The following is a 19189-nucleotide window of genomic DNA, read 5'->3' as shown; positions in this document are numbered from 1 at the left end:
AAGAACGGAAGAAGTATACGAGGGTATTGGTAGTGAGTTGTTTTAATTAAATTTTTCTGTCAACTATAGACTTCAAAGAACTTGAAATGTATGTAAAAAAATGGCCGTAAAGATTCTATAAAAATAAAATACAACTTTTTTTCTTTAAAAGAACACAGTTCAATTTTATTGTCTTTGAATCTGTTTAAAAGATTTTAAAAACAACTATACGAACATAGTACTATGTACTTGTTACTTCGTATCAAAGGAAAAAAAGGAATATAGTATGTACTTCAGTTCTAAATCTAAGTACTACGTATATCCTTTTCATTTCTAAGTACTTGTAACAATGTCTACATGTAATTTTAGGAAGGCTTGTTTGTTTTACATGAAAATGGAGAAATTAACGTGCAAGTGAAATTTATGTTGACACTTATGACTTGTGTAGTAGATCTACTATTTTTTTTTGCATCATGTGTGAGAAGACCCTTAGGATTAGGGGTAGCACCCGAGTGTAATTTCACCGTTGGCTTAGGTTATCCATGAATCGATTACCATGCATCATTAAAATTCCTGTGAATTACTTTTTTCATATTTTATGTGATGTGAGATCTTCCACTAACTCTTTAGCCTTCTATTAAATTTTTTGTTCTTATCCTTTCACTATCTACCAAAAAGAACAAGTACGCTATTATCTACTTGCGTGTCCAAGCCTAAAAGGACAATAATTTGAGCGAGAACAATTCTTGTTGCTCATACACTACAAACTTTTTTAAGAGAGTAAACATAAACATACAAAAAATTCCAGTTCAAAGCATCAGAAAGTATATATGAACATACTTGATTCAATTCCAATTCAATGGTTTATTATGTAAAGTTTTCTTCATTCGACGAGGCTGTTAAAATGGTGTGTACATAACATTATAACAATGAGAGTTTTGACAAGTACAGAGGACAGAAGAACAGAGGAAATACAGTTAAAATAGTATAGTACATGATTAGAATGACATAAGATAGTTGGTGAGATTTTCCAAGGATTTGTAAGAGGAGCCTCCTTTTATCACTGAAAGAGTTGCTTTTTCTTTCAGAGCTGTGATTCTAGTTCTCATTGCTTGACCATCTTCTTCCACCATCAGTTTTCTGTCTGCTTTCGCAATTTCACTCCTTTTGATTCCCTTGTCCAGCTCCATTCCGATCCTCCAATTGTCGCATACGTGCCTCGTGTTTATATCTTGATCAGCAAAGAAGGGCAGGCAAAGCATTGGTACACCTTCACTAATGCTTTCCATGATCGAGTTCCATCCACAATGTGTCCAGAAGCCTCCTACTGCAGGATGGGCTAAAACTACTTGTTGAGGTGCCCAGTGGACAATATTTCCTCTTTGACATATTGTGTCTGAGTAATACTCTGGCAAGGGGAGTGGATCAGTCTCATTTGATCCCTCAATCGAGCCACGACGAACAACCCACAGGAAAGGCTGCTTGCTGTTGGCTAACCCACAGGCTATCTCTACAAAATCGGCTTTGGTCACTTGTACCATGCTCCCAAAACTAACATAGAATACTGACTTAGGGGGTTGTGTGTCTAGCCATGAAATGGATGTATGGTCTTGTGTCCATATGCTTGCCTGATGAAAACTCGGCGAGTTTTTATGTATTGGACCAAGTGTAAAGATAGGGATGGGAAGGACTTGTAGAACTCTTGTTATGTAAAAATGTTCAAGTTCGTCGAAAGTGTTGCAGATGATTCCTTGAGTATTCTCCATTTCTCTAATTATATCAACCAAGAGGTTATGTTTTGCTTCTGGAGGTAGATCTTTCACTTTGAGAGGGGGAAGCTCTGGTACTGGCTCATCTGACTTAGTGTCTGAATCATATTTTTGTGTGTGAGATAGACTTAGATGAATAGTGAAAGAAAAGGAATGTAATAAGAGTTTCATTTGCTAGTTGTTAGTGCATTGGATTTCAAGTACAAATTGAATTGACATGTTAAAATACCAAGTAATAATGCATTTACATGAGCAACAGTTTCAAAGCATTTAGTAAAGTACATCAACAAGTGTGTGGTCAGTGTTGGGCCCGTATTGTAATACGACCCATAACGTCTAGGGCATCAATCCAAGATCAATGGTTCAGCAAAAGAAGGCAAAACGGCTTGATTAGGGTAAACAAGGAAAGCACCATCATACGTATCAATCAAGAGGATACTTGCCAAAAATATACCTACAGAACAGGGAAGAAGATAAATCAAGAAGATCTTCTTGATTTTGAATATATTTTGAAGATATTTGTAAACCCTAGAGATCCCTAGGTATAAATAAGTGTAATTAGACATTTTTTAGCATTCATATACACGCATATACTTTGAATATAATAGAATTACTCAGCATTCACCTACGGAGCTTCGTCCCTACTGAAGAAGGAGGCTATTCCTTATTCAGTATTGTATCTCTAAACTTGCTCTTTTCGTAGTAGAGTTCATTCTGTTTGTTTATTGTTGTTTCATTGCTTATCTACTGCTTTATTAGTGCTTTATTGCTATTTTATGCGCTTTTGGTAGTATGATTATTATTACCCCTCAAACCTAGCAGATTCTCATACGTCCTTGTTGAGATTTGCCTAAACAATTTGGCGCCCACCGTGGGGCTGATAATCGATTAACCTACCAATTCGCCAAAAACCAATACAAACACCATGTCTGGGCACCAAGTACCCTTTACCATGGCCGAAATCAATGAGGGAATGAACGCATTCCGTCGAACCTTAGACCAACAAAAAAGCCAAATTGAAACATTGTTGGCCCAAAAAGTCCAAACTGAAGCCAAGCTTACCAGTCTCACCAAGCAAAATGAAGCCCTCCGTAGCCAAATACAGTCAGTCGCTTCCAAAACCATTAATACCAGAAAAAACACTGAAAGTATAGCCATGCAGCTCGATATGTCAGGTGTCTTTCATACCCCTAACGGGGAAAAAGGATCTAACACTAGGGAAACAACCCTAGATCTGGACTCTTTGAATGCAGGAACCCCTAAGCAGAACGAACAAGAAAGATCTGAGGAAGGAAAGATAGAGAAGATAGTCAAAGAGTACCTCAAGGCAATAGAAGCCAAGATCGCCAAGATCCCTGGAATGCCAAAGCCCATGGAGGAAGAAGCATCAGATGGCTATATAGAGTCTCCTTTCTCAGAAGAGATCGCCATGGTAGAAGTGCCAAAGAGGTTCAGCACACCCAGCATGGCCATGTACGATGGAACAACAGACCCTGATGAGCATGTATCCCTTTACAAACAGAAGATGATGACCAGCTCAATCTCTAGAGACATCAGAGAGGCCATCATGTGCAAAGGCTTTGGAGCCACATTATCAGGTCCAGCCTTAACTTGGTTCATTAATTTAGATAATGGGACAATTCGATCTTTTGCAGGAATGGTAAACCTATTCAAGATCCAGTTTGCCAGCAGCAGGAAAATAGAAAAGCAGTCATCGGATTTGTACCGTATTGTGCAAAGACACGGTGAATCCTTGAGAGATTACCTTAATAGGTTCAACAGGGAAAAGATTGGAATACACAAGTGTGATGCTCCCACAACCATTGAAGCGTTCAGAAGGGGATTGCTAGATCACAGTGAGCTCTACAAGGAATTGACCAAATATCCATGCACAACCTTTGAAGATGTACAAGCTAAGGCAATGGCTCAAGTCAGATTCGAAGAGGATACGTATGCAAGAAAGACTCCAGAGCTCAGAAAGGATGAAGATCGCCCGTCAAGAAGGAACAACAACTTCCCCAGGAGAGATAATCGATTCAAGCCGTATCAGCGTTCCCGCTTTGATGAAGGATCAGTCAACGCTGTCGAAGGAGAGTTTTCTGATTGGAGAGAAGATCCTGAGCTCCCACCAAAGTTACACGAGTATTGCTTCAATGTCAATCCTGCAGGAGTAATAAGGACCTTGAACAAGATGGGAGATACTGTTCAGTGGCCAAGAAGGAGTGATAGGCCTGGGGAGAAGAAGGATCCATCCAGATGGTGTGATTTCCATTCAGATATTGGCCACACTACTGGCGAATGTGTCGCGCTCAGAAAGGAAGTTGCATACCTATTAAAGAAGGGCTACCTCAAAGAACTCTTGTTAGACAGATCTAAAGCTTCAGGGAAGGATAGAGAGTCCAAGCAAGGAGGTCCTCCACCCCCACCTCCAATTGTCAAGACCATCTGTTTCATAACAGGAGGGTCAGAAGTATGCGGCCTAACATATTCAGCAGCGAAGTGGCACGCAAAGGAAAGTAACAAGGAGCAACCAGACAAGAGGGAAAAATCAAAGATATACATCCCTATCATGTTTGAAGAAAGCGACGCAGTAGAAGGTCATCATGACGGCCTAGTAATCTCACTTCCAGTTGGAAATTGCATGATTAAGCGAATCCTAGTTAACAATGGAAGTTCTGCAAACATCATCATGCTGGATACCCTGAAGCACATGAACATAGATGAGAAGAGTATAGTTAACAAGTCAACAATGCTAGTGGGATTCAGTGGGGAAACCAAGAAGACAAGTGGAGAGATTACATTGGCAACATATGCAAAAGGGATCAACCTGCAGGTCAAATTCTTAGTAATCGACACCCTGTCCTCATACAATATGATTTTGGGAAGACCTTGGATACACGAAATGAAAGCCATCCCTTCTACGTACCATCAGGTCATCAAGTTTCCTACTAGATGGGGAATTCAAGAAATCAGAGGAGATCCTAGGGAAGCCAAAGAATGCTACAAGATAGCACTGAAAGCAACATCTGCGGAAAAGAGTTCAGCATAGCAATCAGAGGATCAGCTGGGCCAAGAGAAGTTGAGTATATCAGAAGAGCAAGAAGCTACTGAAGTCCAGCTGAACCCCTTACATCCAGATCAGAAAGTCAGAATAGGGTCAGAACTTAAAGCGGAAATCAGACAACAAATCCACGACTTTCTAGAAGAAGAGAAAGATGTGTTTGCTTGGACCCACGAGGACATAAAAGGAATTCCCCCAGAAGTTATCACTCACAAACTAAATGTAGACCCAATGCATACACCAGTGAAGCAAAAAAGAAGAAAATTCGCGCCAGAAAGGAACAAGATCATCAACGAAGAAATTCAAAACCTACTGAAGACTGGAAAAATCAGAGAAGTAAGGTACCCAGAGTGGCTTGCCAACGTGGTGGTAGTAAGAAAGAAGAATGGGAAATGGCGGATTTGCATAGATTTCACAGACATCAACAAGGCTTGCCCGAAAGACCCATTCCCTCTACCTCACATCGATGCCATGGTAGACGCCACAGCAGGACACGAATTGTTATCCTTTATGGACGCCTACAGTGGTTACAACCAGATCCTCATGCACAAGGACGACCAAGAAAAGACAACCTTCATTACCAGTCAAGGAATATATTGCTACAAGGTAATGCCTTTCGGATTGAAGAACGCAGGAGCAACATACCAAAGGTTGGTAAACAAGATGTTTGAAAAACAAATTGGGAACACGATAGAAGTCTACATAGATGATATGGTAGTTAAATCCAAGAAGGCAGAAGATCATGTCAGAGACCTCAGAGAAGCATTCGTCATCCTGAAACAATATGGCATGAAGCTGAACCCTACAAAATGCACGTTTGGAGTACAGTCAGGAAAATTCTTGGGATACATGGTTACGCAAAGAGGAATAGAAGCCAGTCCAGAACAGGTCAAAGCTATCCTAGATCTAGAACGACCAAAATCCAAGAAGGATGTACAGAGCTTAACAGGGAAAATCGCGGCATTGAACAGGTTCATCTCAAAGTCTTCAGAAAAGAACAGAGCCTTCTACGAGGTACTGAAAAAGAACAAGGAGTTTAAATGGGAACAAGAACATGATGAAGCATTCCAGAAGCTGAAAGAATACCTAGCCAACCCGTTGATTCTCTCCAAACCTAAAGAAGGGGAACCACTCCAGCTGTACCTTGCAGTGTCTGAAGGGACGGTCAGCGCAGTCCTCACAAGGGAAGAAGAAAAGGAACAATTTCCAATCTACTATGTCAGCAAGACCCTGCTCAGTGCGGAAACACGATACGCCTCATTGGAGAAAATCATTTTATCCTTGTTCACTGCTTCAGTAAAGCTACATCCATACTTCGAGAGTCATCCCATACAAGTACAGACCAACTACCCCATCAGAGCTATCATGAGAAAACCAGAAATGTCAGGAAGGATGGAAAAATGGGCCCTACATCTAAGCAGGTACGACATACAGTACGAACCCAGGACGGCAGTCAAATCTCAAGCTTTAGCAGACTTCGTGGCAGACTTCAGCCCTACACTTGAAGAAGAAGCACAAAAGGAAGTACTAGCCTTACAGGAACCAAAGGCTGCACAAAAATGGACACTCCATACAGATGGTGCAGCAAACATACGGGGAGTGGGCTTAGGAGTAGTACTGACATCACCCCAAGGAGACAAGATAGCACAGGCAATAAGGTGCAACTTCAAGGCTACCAATAATGAAGCCGAATATGAAGCGCTCATTACAGGACTAACCGTGGCAAGAGATATGAAGATACAACACCTAGAAGTAATCTCTGACTCTTTACTCATGGTAAACCAAATCAACGGGCAGTATGCAGCGAAAGACACCAGAATGATTGCCTACCTGGAAGTCACTAAGAAGCTCATCAAGGAATTCAAGGAGTTCAAGGTAGAACAAGTACCCCGGAACCTAAACAACGAAGCAGATGCATTGGCAAATTTGGGATCAAACATCAATCCAGAAGAATTTGGGGCAATCCCTCTAGTACATGTACTCTCACCAGCCATAGAGAAGGAATCAACCATGAGTGTCTACGAAATTCAAACAGGCCCTACAGAAGAAGAAGACAACAGTTGGATAACACCCCTGAAGGAATACCTCCTGGGCAACACGAAACCAACAGGGAAAGTAACAGCTCAAGCATTCGCTCAGAAAGCCTCCAAGTATTGCCTAATCAGCAATGTACTCTTCAAGAAATCTGCAGCGGGACCGTTCTTAAGATGCATGGAAAGAAAAGAAGCTCAACAAGTCTTACAATCCTTACACAGTGGAGAATGCGGAAATCACTCCGGAGGAAGAAATTTAGCCAACAGGGCACTCGGAATGGGATACTACTGGCCCAGTATGAGAATGGACGCAGCTGAGTTCGCCAAGAAATGCTTAGCATGCCAAAAACATGCGCCCTTGACACACAAGCCATCAGAAGAGTTACACCCAACATTGACACTGTGGCCATTTATGAAGTGGGGAATGGATATAGTAAAATTACCACCGTCATCAGGGCAGAGAGTGTACTTCTTAGCAATGACAGACTACTTTTCCAAATGGATTGAAGCAGAAGCGTACAAGGAGATCAAGGATAAGCACGCCATTTCATTTATAAAGAGGAACATTCTAAGCAGATTCGGAGTACCAGCGGAGATCATTACAGACAACGGGTCTCAGTTCATCAGCAACAAAACTACCAAGTTCTGTAAAGAATGGAACATCTCCCTTATCACATCTACACCAAGATACCCACAAGCGAATGGACAAGCAGAATCAAGCAACAAAGTCCTTATAGGCAACATGAAGAAAAGGTTGGAGGGAGCCAAAGGGAAATGGGCAGACGAACTACCCAACATATTATGGGCAGACAGAACAACCCCTAAAGGCGCTACAGGTCATACCCCTTTCTCACTGGTGTACGGATGTGAAGCAGTAATACCAACAGAGGTAGAAGTGCCTACAACAAGGTACGGACTGATGACAGAGGAAAGAAACCAAGCAGAACTAATTCACAATTTAGACACAGTAGATGAGCTAAGGGAAGACGCACAAATGAGAATGGCAGCATACCAACAGGAAGTAGCAAGATCCTTCAACAAGAACGTCAGAGTCAAAGCATTCAAGCTCGGAGACTGGGTCCTCAGAAAGGTATACGAAAACACCAAGAAAGTTAATGCAGGAAAGCTAGCACCCAACTGGGAAGGACCCTATGAAATCACCAAGGTAGTAGGTAATGGAGCATACAGACTCAGGAATGCAGAAGGGAAAGAAATGCAGCGAAGCTGGAACGCAGCACATTTAAAATTATATCATTTCTGAAGAAGGTACGCAATTGTTATTTCTATTTTATATTTCAAGAAAACACAAAAAAAAAAAAAAAAAGCAAAAATACAAAAAAATCAGAAAACAGAAAAACACAAAAATCTCCAACAGCCAGATTCAGCACGAAAGGTACTCATCTATCTTTATCTTTTGTCAATTTACTTTATGATCATTACGAGTACTGACTTTGGCATCGGAGGGCCGTTGGGGAAACCCACGGCCACCCCTCACCTTCTTCTGTTTTGCAAGGAACACGACTGACATTACTGAACAAGGATGCAACAAAGTCCCTTCACTATAGAACAAAGGCAAGGCATTCCTGAAAAGAACAGACCTACTACCCTCACAAAACTTACAAACACACGTAAGTAACACCCTTACTATACAGCTGTAATACAACTGTAATACAACTGTAATACATTCGTGATACAACTGCAAACACACCACACTATGCAGAAACGACAATCACGCAGCAAGAAAGACAGAAATACTTAGTTGCATTGCAACAAAATTAAACAAAGCATCCAGCTACAGAAGCTTAGCGCAAAATAAAAACAAATTATCCAGACTGCACTAAGGCAGCAAACAGAAACAGCATCCAAAGTTGTACATTTTTGATTAAAAAGAAAGGTGACACAACACCAGCTAAACTAATTTTCTCCCGTGTTGTCAGCAGGGGCTACTTCTTCAGCTACAGGCCTCATCACCTCTGGGGCATCCTTCACTTCTTCATTATGAGGAGAATTTACTTCCTCATCAGCAAAGCTCAGCAGTAGGGAACTAGGAGCAGCAGTCCCTTCAGGAAACGCCTTCTCAAAAGAAGCCTTGTCACCATCATTATCCCAAGCCTCATGCTTTCCTTGCTGAAACTCCTCCATCATCTCAAGACGCGCCTTCCCATAATAGTACGTAGCAGCATCAATGGCCTCATTAGCAGCCTCTTTCAGGGTGCCCTTCAACCCGTCCCGCTCAGAAATGCAATCCCGATGCTTAGCCCGTTCAGACTTCAAAGCCTCAGTAGCAGCCTTGTACTTGTCAGACAGAGCATCGCGCTCCTTCTTCATAGCCTCATACACCCGAGAAAATTTTGACACCTTGCCCAAAACACCAAGGCAGGACTGGAGGCTCTGCACAGCAAAGATGAAGTGTAAGAAGCATATTTCAATAAGGTCGATTTTATGCAAAACTTTTTTGGAGTACACTATACCTGGAAGGACTGTACATCCGCTTCTTGTGAAAGATCAGCAAAAGTCATTGAAGACTGGCGATCCTTGAAGGAAGGAAACAACAAGGTATCCACATGTGGAGCGAGAGAGTCAAAGGAAAGTTCAGCAGCGTCAACATCAATGGGTATCTCCAACTTCCTCTTAAGACCAGCACGAGGCGGAGGCGGAGGTGCAGCACCCCTAGGAGCAACCATCTTGATGGGAACAGCCTCAGAAGTCTGGGGGGACGAACGAGACTTAAGACGGCCCAAGATGGAAGATGAGCTAAGAAGATCATGAGACCTCAATGACCTTGATGTATCTACAAGGAATACAGTCAGTTCAAGAAATTGCTCAACAAGGATCACATCAAATATATACAGCAAGGACGCTAATAACAAACAACCAAGACCAACAAGTACGCGCAAACATGTTCAACAAGGAAACAACCAATTCAAAAACAAAAATGCACAGACTAAAAACCAACCACGCATTCACAAAAGCATAAGCGCAACAAAAACATCGAAGCTCACAAGGGAGAAAGAAAACAAACCTTGAGACATGGCTGGAGCAACTTTCTGTTCAGAATCAGACTCGTCCAAAGACTTAATTTGAATAACTACTTCAGGCTGCGTCAATTTGATGAAAGACCTTTCGTCTGCACTTAACTCGTATAACTTGTCTATCAAAGATGGAGACTAAGAGCGTTGCTTCAATTTACTCACTGCAACCAACAGGCAAATAAGCCCAAATCAACAAAGAAGGAGAGAAGAACATAAAAGAATAAGAAAACAAAATACCTTCGGCCTCAACAGTGTCAATCAAAAAATCACAATCATCACCCAACGAATCAATCCTCACAAAGAAGAACTTGTGATACCACTTCTTGTCGAACGCCTTCTCCAAATCAGTCACCAAAGGACCAACACCATCCTTCAGGCGAAGACCAACCCGACCTTTACCACTGGTCCTGATAGTGTAAGGGTAACACAAATCCCTCACATCAAGTTCTATACCCAATTTCACACTCAGCAAATCTAGAATTCTCAATACCCTCCAAGTTTGGGGCAATAATTGACAAGGCGAAACCCTAACTTTAGAAAGAAATTGACGAACAAGAGCAGAAAAAGGGAACGTATGCCCAATTACAAAAGGGTACTCAAAGAAACACACCCAACCAGGGGCAATCCAGTCAGCCCTCTCCCTGGCTGACGGAATTTTCACCACAACCCCATCAGGAAAACGTGCAAGTGCAGCGATGTTCTGGACTTCCTCCTTCGTAATAGTGGAAGGATAGGTATCCTTGACAAGAAAGACATTCTGCGCCACCAAGTTCGGCTTTTTCACACCCTCATCCACCCCAGCAAACACCACCCTCACATGATCATCCATCGCAAAAACAAGAGAAAAGAAAAATACAAAGTAAAACAGAGCAAACAGAGAGGAGAGAGAAAGTACCTGATGAAATTGAAATTAGGGGCAAAGCAATTGAAGTGATTAGACAACAGCCTGCACACCCAATAAATACCAAAGACGGAAATAAAACCGCCCTTCACAGTTATCGAGGAAGTTACTTTAAAACCGCCACCACTTTCTATGTTGCTAACCGTTGGAGCAATTTCTGAATTTCAAAATATTTTCTAGAATTTTCTTTAGGTAATTTTCACTTCCAAATACTTGGAAATAAAAATTAGGGGCAATTGTTGGGCCCGTATTGTAATACGACCCATAACGTCTAGGGCATCAATCCAAGATCAATGGTTCAGCAAAAGAAGGCAAAACGGCTTGATTAGGGTAAACAAGGAAAGCACCATCATACGTATCAATCAAGAGGATACTTGCCAAAAATATACCTACAGAACAGGGAAGAAGATAAATCAAGAAGATCTTCTTGATTTTGAATATATTTTGAAGATATTTGTAAACCCTAGAGATCCCTAGGTATAAATAAGTGTAATTAGACATTTTTTAGCATTCATATACACGCATATACTTTGAATATAATAGAATTACTCAGCATTCACCTACGGAGCTTCGTCCCTACTGAAGAAGGAGGCTATTCCTTATTCAGTATTGTATCTCTAAACTTGCTCTTTTCGTAGTAGAGTTCATTCTGTTTGTTTATTGCTGTTTCATTGCTTATCTACTGCTTTATTAGTGCTTTATTGCTATTTTATGCGCTTTTGGTAGTATGATTATTATTACCCCTCAAACCTAGCAGATTCTCATACGTCCTTGTTGAGATTTGCCTAAACAGTCAGGGTGTTGCCCTGAGTTGTTCGTTATCATATTATAGTACTTACACGTGTTGCATAGGTGACTTTGAACATATTTTGTTTCTTTGTTGATTATTTGAAAGCCTTTAGTTAGTTTAGCTTGGCTTTTGTCCTGTTTCCTAATTTAGTAAGTTTAAATTTGATCTTTCTCATATTATCCTGAATGATTCCTTAACAGATACAAAGTACTATAATAAACGAAAGATTACGTTGGTATGTATGGATATATAGTGAAAAATCACGTTTAGTAACGAGTAGAATTTGAAATAGAATATGGCCAAGGCAAAGCTAAGGTTAGTACCTTGGAGAGGGTAGTAGCCCTGTTCTCGTAGAAACGGCAGTGAATGATAAACATAAAAGCTAGACATGCTAGCACACCTGAGCACAATCCTGGGAAGGCCGAAGCTAGTGGCAACAGACTTTGTGAATGACCACATAGGATCTGTAATAAGGCAAGCGACGGGGTCCTTTCTCAAAATCCGGGATATGCAATTTCTGAATGGTTCTGAGCAGTTTGTGTTTAGGGTGGCTAGGATAGTGGTGTGATTACTTGGTCCGAATGTGGCGTTATCAGGCAAGCCATCATCGTCAAGGAGGTGGAACGTGAAGTGTGGGAATAGAGTAGGATCAAGAGACCTATATTTAGCTTGGATGATGGTTATTGCAAAACCTTTTACGTGGAGTAGAGTGGCTAGATGGAACATTGGTGCAACATGGCTTTGCAAGGGTAGAGGGAATAAGACTAATCTTACCCCCCTCTGTGTTGCTCCCTGTTTCAGAACTTTGGGTATTATCTGAGACATTAGGTCGGATCAAAAGCTGGTTTCTCTGTAATATACCAAGAAATGGTTACAGTTATTTATAGAAGATTCAGAATCCTAAACTTCGGTAGCACCGTCTGATGGATTTATCTTAGAAGTTTTGGCAGTTGGAATTACATTTGAAAGAAGCCAAATGCAGAAGAATCCATGCATGCATTGTAGCACTAATAAAACAAAACATGTGAATTTATGCATGGGATTGAACAGCTGTTTTTTTTTTTTTTTTTTTTTGAGTTTTCAAAATTCTGCATTTCATCAGCTTCTCCCCTACCATGCACTGGTCGTCTGGTCCCTTGATTTGGAACTTGTGTTAAAAAAAACATGCTTTTCTAAGTTTGAGTTTGAGTTTGAATTTGAATTTACTTTACTTTTATTTTTTCCTGCAAAAAAAATCCCTCATTCTCCCTGCAGCTGTTAACTCTTTCTCTTCCTGAATCTGGCCAAAACAAGGGGCATATGAGTTTCAGATAGCAATATCAGCAAACATACCAGAATTCCGGTTCAAAATAACAGAAAGTATATACGAACATACTAAATTCTAATTCCATGATTGTGTAAAGTTTTCTTCATTTAGCAAGGCTATTAAAAATGGTGAGTATTGTGTAATATGGTTACTATAGCACTGTGAGCTTTGACATGTACATAAGACAGAAAAACAGAACTGCCCATCACTGCAGTCATTTCTAATTTATGTCTACTTTCGTAGTGATTTCTTGGACAATGGTAATTTCTTAGCATCAGCTTCAAATCCCTTGTCAACCATAACATCCCGATAGTATAATGCCCTCGATAAGTCATTCTTGTGAATAAATGTTCTAACAATATTATCATAGGTTTCACTATTGGGATAGCAGCCTTTTTCCTCCATTTCAGTCAGTAACTGAATTGCTTCACTCATAAGCGCCCTTTCTTGCAGAAGGCATTGATCATTATATTGAATGTTTTAACATCAGCATCCAAACCCTTGACTGCAAGATCAGATAACAACTTCGACATATCATCATACCGTTCGGCCTTACACAAGCTGTCAATTAGGATATTGTAGATGGTGATATCAGGCTGAACACCCGTTCTTTCCATGCCTTCCAACATTTTCATTACCACATCAGTACTATCACTTTTACATAGGCCATCAAACAACGAAGCATAGGTGACAACATTTGGAGGAATGCCACGATCTTGCATTTCATAGAAAAATTTACGTGCAATCCTGAGTTTTTTCGCTTTACACAGGCCATTGATAAGAGTGGTATAGGAAACAACATCATGTTTTATCCCTTTCTTATAAAACTCTTGGAATAAGCTGCGGGCCTTCCCAGTTCTTCCAATCATAAAATTACCTTTCATCATAGTGTTCAAAATGACAAGATCAGGTTCACAACCATTTTGAGCCATGAGATCAAGTAGCTTCTCGGCATCTCTCATCTTAAAACGCGAACAATATCCATGAAGTAATGCACTGTAAGTAACGATATCTGGAGCCTTATCTCTCTCAATCATGTACTGCAAAACCGCTTCTGCTTCATATAAACACCCATCTTTACAAAACATGTCAACCAGTGTAGTAAAGGTCTGAACATCCGGCCCTATGTTGCTATCTAATAACTCATCCAACATACGCTTAGCCTCTTTCCGAGAGCCAGACTGATAGATGGCTCGAACCAAGGAGGCATACGTGACAACATCAGGACTAATACCTTCACTTTTCATATCGGCAAACAAATCCAATGCCTCGTTTAACAACCCGTCCTTACAAAGAGACTCGATAATGGTGGTGTACATAAACTCACACGGCTTAAAAGGACCCGATTGCATTCTACTAAGCAACTTAATAGCACCCGCTTTTCGGTCCATCCTACAAAGCCCTTTAACCAATGCAGCATATGTAGCCATACTAGGTTGAAACCCTTGATTAACAATCTTATCCAACAATTTATTAGCTAAAGGCAACTTATCACCAAGAACAAACCCATTAATCAAAGTATTATATGCAACACAATTAGGGTTATATCCAAGCTTAAGGCATTTACCCATAAGAGAAAACCCGAAATCGACACGACCTAAATTACAATAACTATTAGCAAGAATACCCAATGGATGCCTATCGGGCTGAATACCCAATAACTCAAGCTCCCTGAAGAGAGCGATAATGGTAGAATGAGGTTGCAGACGTTTCAATTTAGACATTGCAGTGAATAATTGACAGAAATCAATGATTGAAGGAAGAGGGTGAACAGAAGTCATTTGACAAAAGAGGGAAAGGGGGATTTTCAAGTCGGAAAACCCTAATTTACATTGGTCTCTTACATGATTGATAAATAATTGACGATCAACAAAAGTATCGATTTCATTTGCACAATTTGAGTAATTCCGGAAACGAAACTGAAATTGAAATTGAAATACAGAGTATATGATGGAAGATTGGGAATTTGCAGAAGGAAGAAGATGATGATGAAGAAAGTTACCAGTAAGGCGACGCATTTTTGCTGTTTTTTCTGTTTTCCTGTCCCTCTTTACCTCTAAGAGCATGTACAACGGTGAGTCAGTACCCTCCTCACAACTATCTCTCACTTTTTTTGAGTTAGGTTACCATTGAAATATCTGACTCATTACTTACTCACAGTATGAGGTAGCAATGTCTGAAGCGGCACTGAATATGAGCGTGAGTTGCTGACTTTCTAAACCAAAGAATCTGATTTTTTTTTAGGTCCAATTATCACATGACACTTGTCATGAATATTGCAAGTTGTGTTTGATGTTTGCTATTTGTGTTTGATGTTTGCTGTAGAATGCAACGGCTATATTAATTTTTAACAGTTAGTATTGCTATAATGCTCCAACGGTAGTTTCTCACTTCATTTAAACATATTTCCAAAAAATAATTTTACCAACGGTATAATTATAATTTTATCTATAAATAGAGCCTAATATTGATATAGTTTCTCACCCTTAAAATTTCACTCTTCTTTTTTTCATTATAAAAATAGTTTGTGATTATGGATCTTAATAATCCTAATTATGGAAGTGGTTCCTCTCAAAATAATCCAAATAACCAATCTTCCAATTCTCCAAATTTTCAAAGTAATTTTCATTTTGATCCAAATAACCCTTATAATCCAAATGCTCAAAGGATGTTATTTTATAACATTCCTAACCACCCAACGCATCCAAACCAACAATTTGTACAACAATTCCCAAATCAATTTCCAAACCAAAATTACACCCAACAATTCTCAAACCAATTTTTAAACCAAAATTTGCAACAAATTCCCCAAAATTATCCTTCTGGTTTTATGTTCCCAATGTCGCAACATTATGGTGTGAACCAAATAATTCAAAACAGTCCAGCAACTCCCGAGGGAGAAAGAAGCAGTAACTTAACCCCACCCGATGATCCTAGGGTTCAACAACAAGCCAATGATGATGCTGATGGTGTTGGTGATGATGATGTTGTTCAAGGTCCCCACGGGAGCAACACTAATGTAAGGGCAGAAAAATGGGGTGCAAAAGAAGATGATGCCCTCGTTTCGGCTTGGGTAGAGTGTGCAGTTGAAGATCCAGAGACGGCAACTGATCAAAGTTTGGCGGTAATGTGGAGGAACATAAAATCCCTTTATGATCAAGCTAGAGAAGAAAATCCATCCACCATGCACCCTAGAACTTTAAGATCTATTAAAAGTCGGTGGGCAAGAATAAATAAAGATGTGAGTATATGGGTTGGTTGCTATAGTGAAGCAAAAAAAAGATATATGAGTGGTACCAACACTCATGATGAAATGACCGAAGCTCATGAAATATATAGAGGAACATGTAATGGTTCACGCTTTGGTTTAATTGGTTGTTGGGAGATGTTGAGAGAGTTAGACAAATGGAAGCCAATAGACCTGGATTTACCTTCTAGTGATGGTGGCAATTCGAAAAGATCGGAGCCAGATACTCCAACTGATGAAGGTCCAAAAACTTATACTCGTCGCCGTTGTCCTGACGGGGTGAAAGCATCTAAAAGAAAAGGTAAATCTGTTTTCAATTCTGGAATTCAAATTGGGGGTATTCTGAAATTAAAAATTTAGAGTCGTTTACTCAAGCCCTATCAAAGATGAATGTAATGAAAGGTCAACACAAAGATGTTGATGAAAAGCGAATTGATGTAGCAGAACGTATGCTAGAGTATCAAAAGGAGCGAGATGCCATCAAAGCTCGGAAGAAACAAGAAGAAAAAAGGTTCAAGCTATTTAGTGTCCTTCTTGCAAAACCAATTCTATCTGAAGAAGAAAAAGAAATATATCTAAAATTAAAGCAAGAATTTGCACATCTTCTAGGCTAGTTTAAATATCAATTAAGGTAGTCAAACTACATGTGTATTATTCTAGTTTTAATTGATGTAATGTATGTTACTTATGTTGCTTTAACAATTTCCTTTGTAATATTTTGTTGTTTTTTCTTAATGCATTGAAGTTGAAGTTTTAATAAATATAATTGCTCTTTGTTTATTACCCAATAAATTATATCTTGTAAATAATAATAATATAAAATTAGCTCAATAATGAGAAATGTTGTAAAATATGACCGACATGCAATGCTACATTGAAATGTCACATGTTGATCAGAGAATCTCATCTTTTACTGTTTTGTGTACCCATACATTGAATTGTCATACAAAAGAAATCTACAAACCTTATCAGAAATGTAATCTTTTTGAGTTGTTTATCCATTCAACAAATTACCAATGTAGAAAATCTGTAAACCTTATCGAAAATCATATCTCATATATCTACAAACCTTATCAGAAATAGTCATTTTTTTTGAATTATTTTAGAAGTTATAAATAAGGGGATACACTTCATATTTCAATACATAAATATAAGTATTATTTCTACAAACAAAAAAAAAAAAAAAAAAAAAAAAAAAAAAAACAAAATTCTCTCTTCCTCTTTACAAAAAAATATTACAAAATGAACTCTGATTCAAATTCTTCTAGTTCATCTACTTCAGGTTTATTTGATTACATGGTGAACGACTATGTAGAGTGGCATGAATCAATTACCCAAAGGCAAAAAGAAGATGAATTGATCGAGGAAGCGATCAATACAGCTGTTGTTCCCTTTGTAACATCAACTTATCAGGTCCCATTCACTCTTGAACCTACGTACCAAAGGTGGTATGTACCAAGAGATCGAGAATATGCTGATATTCAGTTATATAACGATTACTTTAGTCCCCAACCATTGTACCCTGCTAATATGTTTCGTCGACGGTTTCGCATGCGTAAGAATGTGTTCACACGCATTGTTAATCAACTAAGCGAAAGTGATGTTTACTTTCAACAAAGGCCAGATGCCACCGGAAGACTAAGTGCATCCCCCCTCCAAAAATGCACTGCAGCAATTCGAATGTTAGCATACGGTACACCTGCCGATGCAGTTGACGAGTATCTTAAAATCGCATCAAGTACTGCAAGAGAAGGTCTGGCTCACTTTGTTGAAGGGGTTGTAGCCCAATTTGGACCAGAGTACTTGAGGAGGGCAAATATTATGGATACTGAACGGCTCCTCCGTGAAAGTTATGCTCGTGGATTTCCTGGTATGATGAGCAGCATTGATTGCATGCATTGGGAGTGGAAAAATTGTCCGCGTGCATGGAAAGGAATGTATCAAGGTAGAAGTAAAACAGCAACGGTGATCTTGGAGGCTGTTGCTTCGCAAGACTTGTGGATATGGCACGCTTTTTTTGGAACCCCGGGTTCTTGTAATGATATAAATGTCCTCCAACGGTCACCGGTGTTCTCTGATATATGTGAGGGAAAAGCTCCAGAGGTTACCTTCAATGTCAACGGAAATACATACAATATGGGTTACTATCTTACAGACGGTATCTATCCGAAATGAGCAACATTTATCCCAGCAATCAAACATCCACAAACTGGTAAGCACAAATTATTTACCAAGAAGCAAGAGAGTTATCGAAAGGACGTTGAACGTGCCTTTGGAGTGTTACAAGCTCGATTTGCAATAATACGTCAACCAAGTCTAGCATGGTCGACCGAAATTTTATGGAAAATTGTAATGGCTTGTATTATCATGCACAATATGATTGTTGAAGATGAGCGAGATGGATATTTGCATTATGATGCAACTGAATTTATCAATGACCAACCCCAAAATGAAGCTGAATCATCAACTAGTAACAACAACCAACCATTTACTGTGAGAAGTGGACGATTGGATAGGCTCAATCTAAATGGTTATATGGAAAATAGAAATAATGTTCGTGATAGGGAGACCCATATTGCACTAAAGAATGACTTGGTTGAACATATATGGGGACGTTTCGGCAACGAATGAAGAGATGACAAAAGTCGCTGTTAATGAATATTGTATTTTAAATTTTAATGGATGTCTTTGCTAAATAAACTATGTTATTTATATATTGTATTATTTTTGTACTTTTTATTTCAAAAATTAGAAAAAAAAATTGTTTCAATTTACATACATAAGTGATTATTAATATTGTACTATATAAATAAAAAAGATAGTTGAAAGTGAGGTGGATAATGGTGAGTAACCTCACCAATGCTCATGCTCTAAGCTCAGCTCTTGCGCATACAGACTGCACACCGAGGGGCTACGAGCTACGATCGGATATCCGACCCGAAAAATGGACTACAAAAATATCGGATATAAAGTCCGAGTTAGATTGAGTTAAAAGTTATGGTAAGGGGAGTGTTTGGCGAATACCAAGTATTTAGTTTTTTTGCTGGAGATTAGATTTTTGACTTTTTAGT

The 19189-nt window shown here is 39.5% G+C and overlaps 1 protein-coding gene and 1 pseudogene across 1 annotated transcript; one reads left to right on the top strand and one right to left on the bottom strand.

Moving 5' to 3' along the window:
* Positions 1 to 934: 934 nt before the first annotated feature.
* Positions 935 to 12390, bottom strand: LOC145583761 (UDP-glycosyltransferase 76C2 pseudogene; annotated as a pseudogene).
* Positions 12391 to 17360: 4970 nt separating this feature from the next.
* On the top strand, positions 17361 to 18749 carry LOC145583760 (uncharacterized). The gene is made up of 2 exons (XM_081640740.1): positions 17361 to 18276; positions 18508 to 18749. Exons 1-2 carry the CDS (start codon positions 17361 to 17363, stop codon positions 18747 to 18749), a joined length of 1158 nt encoding a protein of 385 aa, XP_081496866.1.
* Positions 18750 to 19189: the final 440 nt, after the last annotated feature.

This window comes from Chenopodium album, chromosome 16 (genome assembly GCF_948465745.1).
Source record: "Chenopodium album chromosome 16, dcCheAlbu1.1, whole genome shotgun sequence".
Classification (NCBI taxonomy): Eukaryota; Viridiplantae; Streptophyta; class Magnoliopsida; order Caryophyllales; family Amaranthaceae; genus Chenopodium; species Chenopodium album.
Note: the sequence above shows the minus strand (reverse complement) of the source record. Positions and strands in the feature narration are given on the sequence as shown.

Bases quoted from the DNA above. Each gene is read 5' to 3' on its own strand.
- LOC145583760 (XM_081640740.1), top strand. From the start codon at position 17,361: ATGAACTCTGATTCAAATTCTTCTAGTTCATCTACTTCAGGTTTATTT. The intron at 18,277-18,507 runs GTATCTATCCGA...TGATTGTTGAAG, and splicing joins GGGTTACTATCTTACAGACG to ATGAGCGAGATGGATATTTG.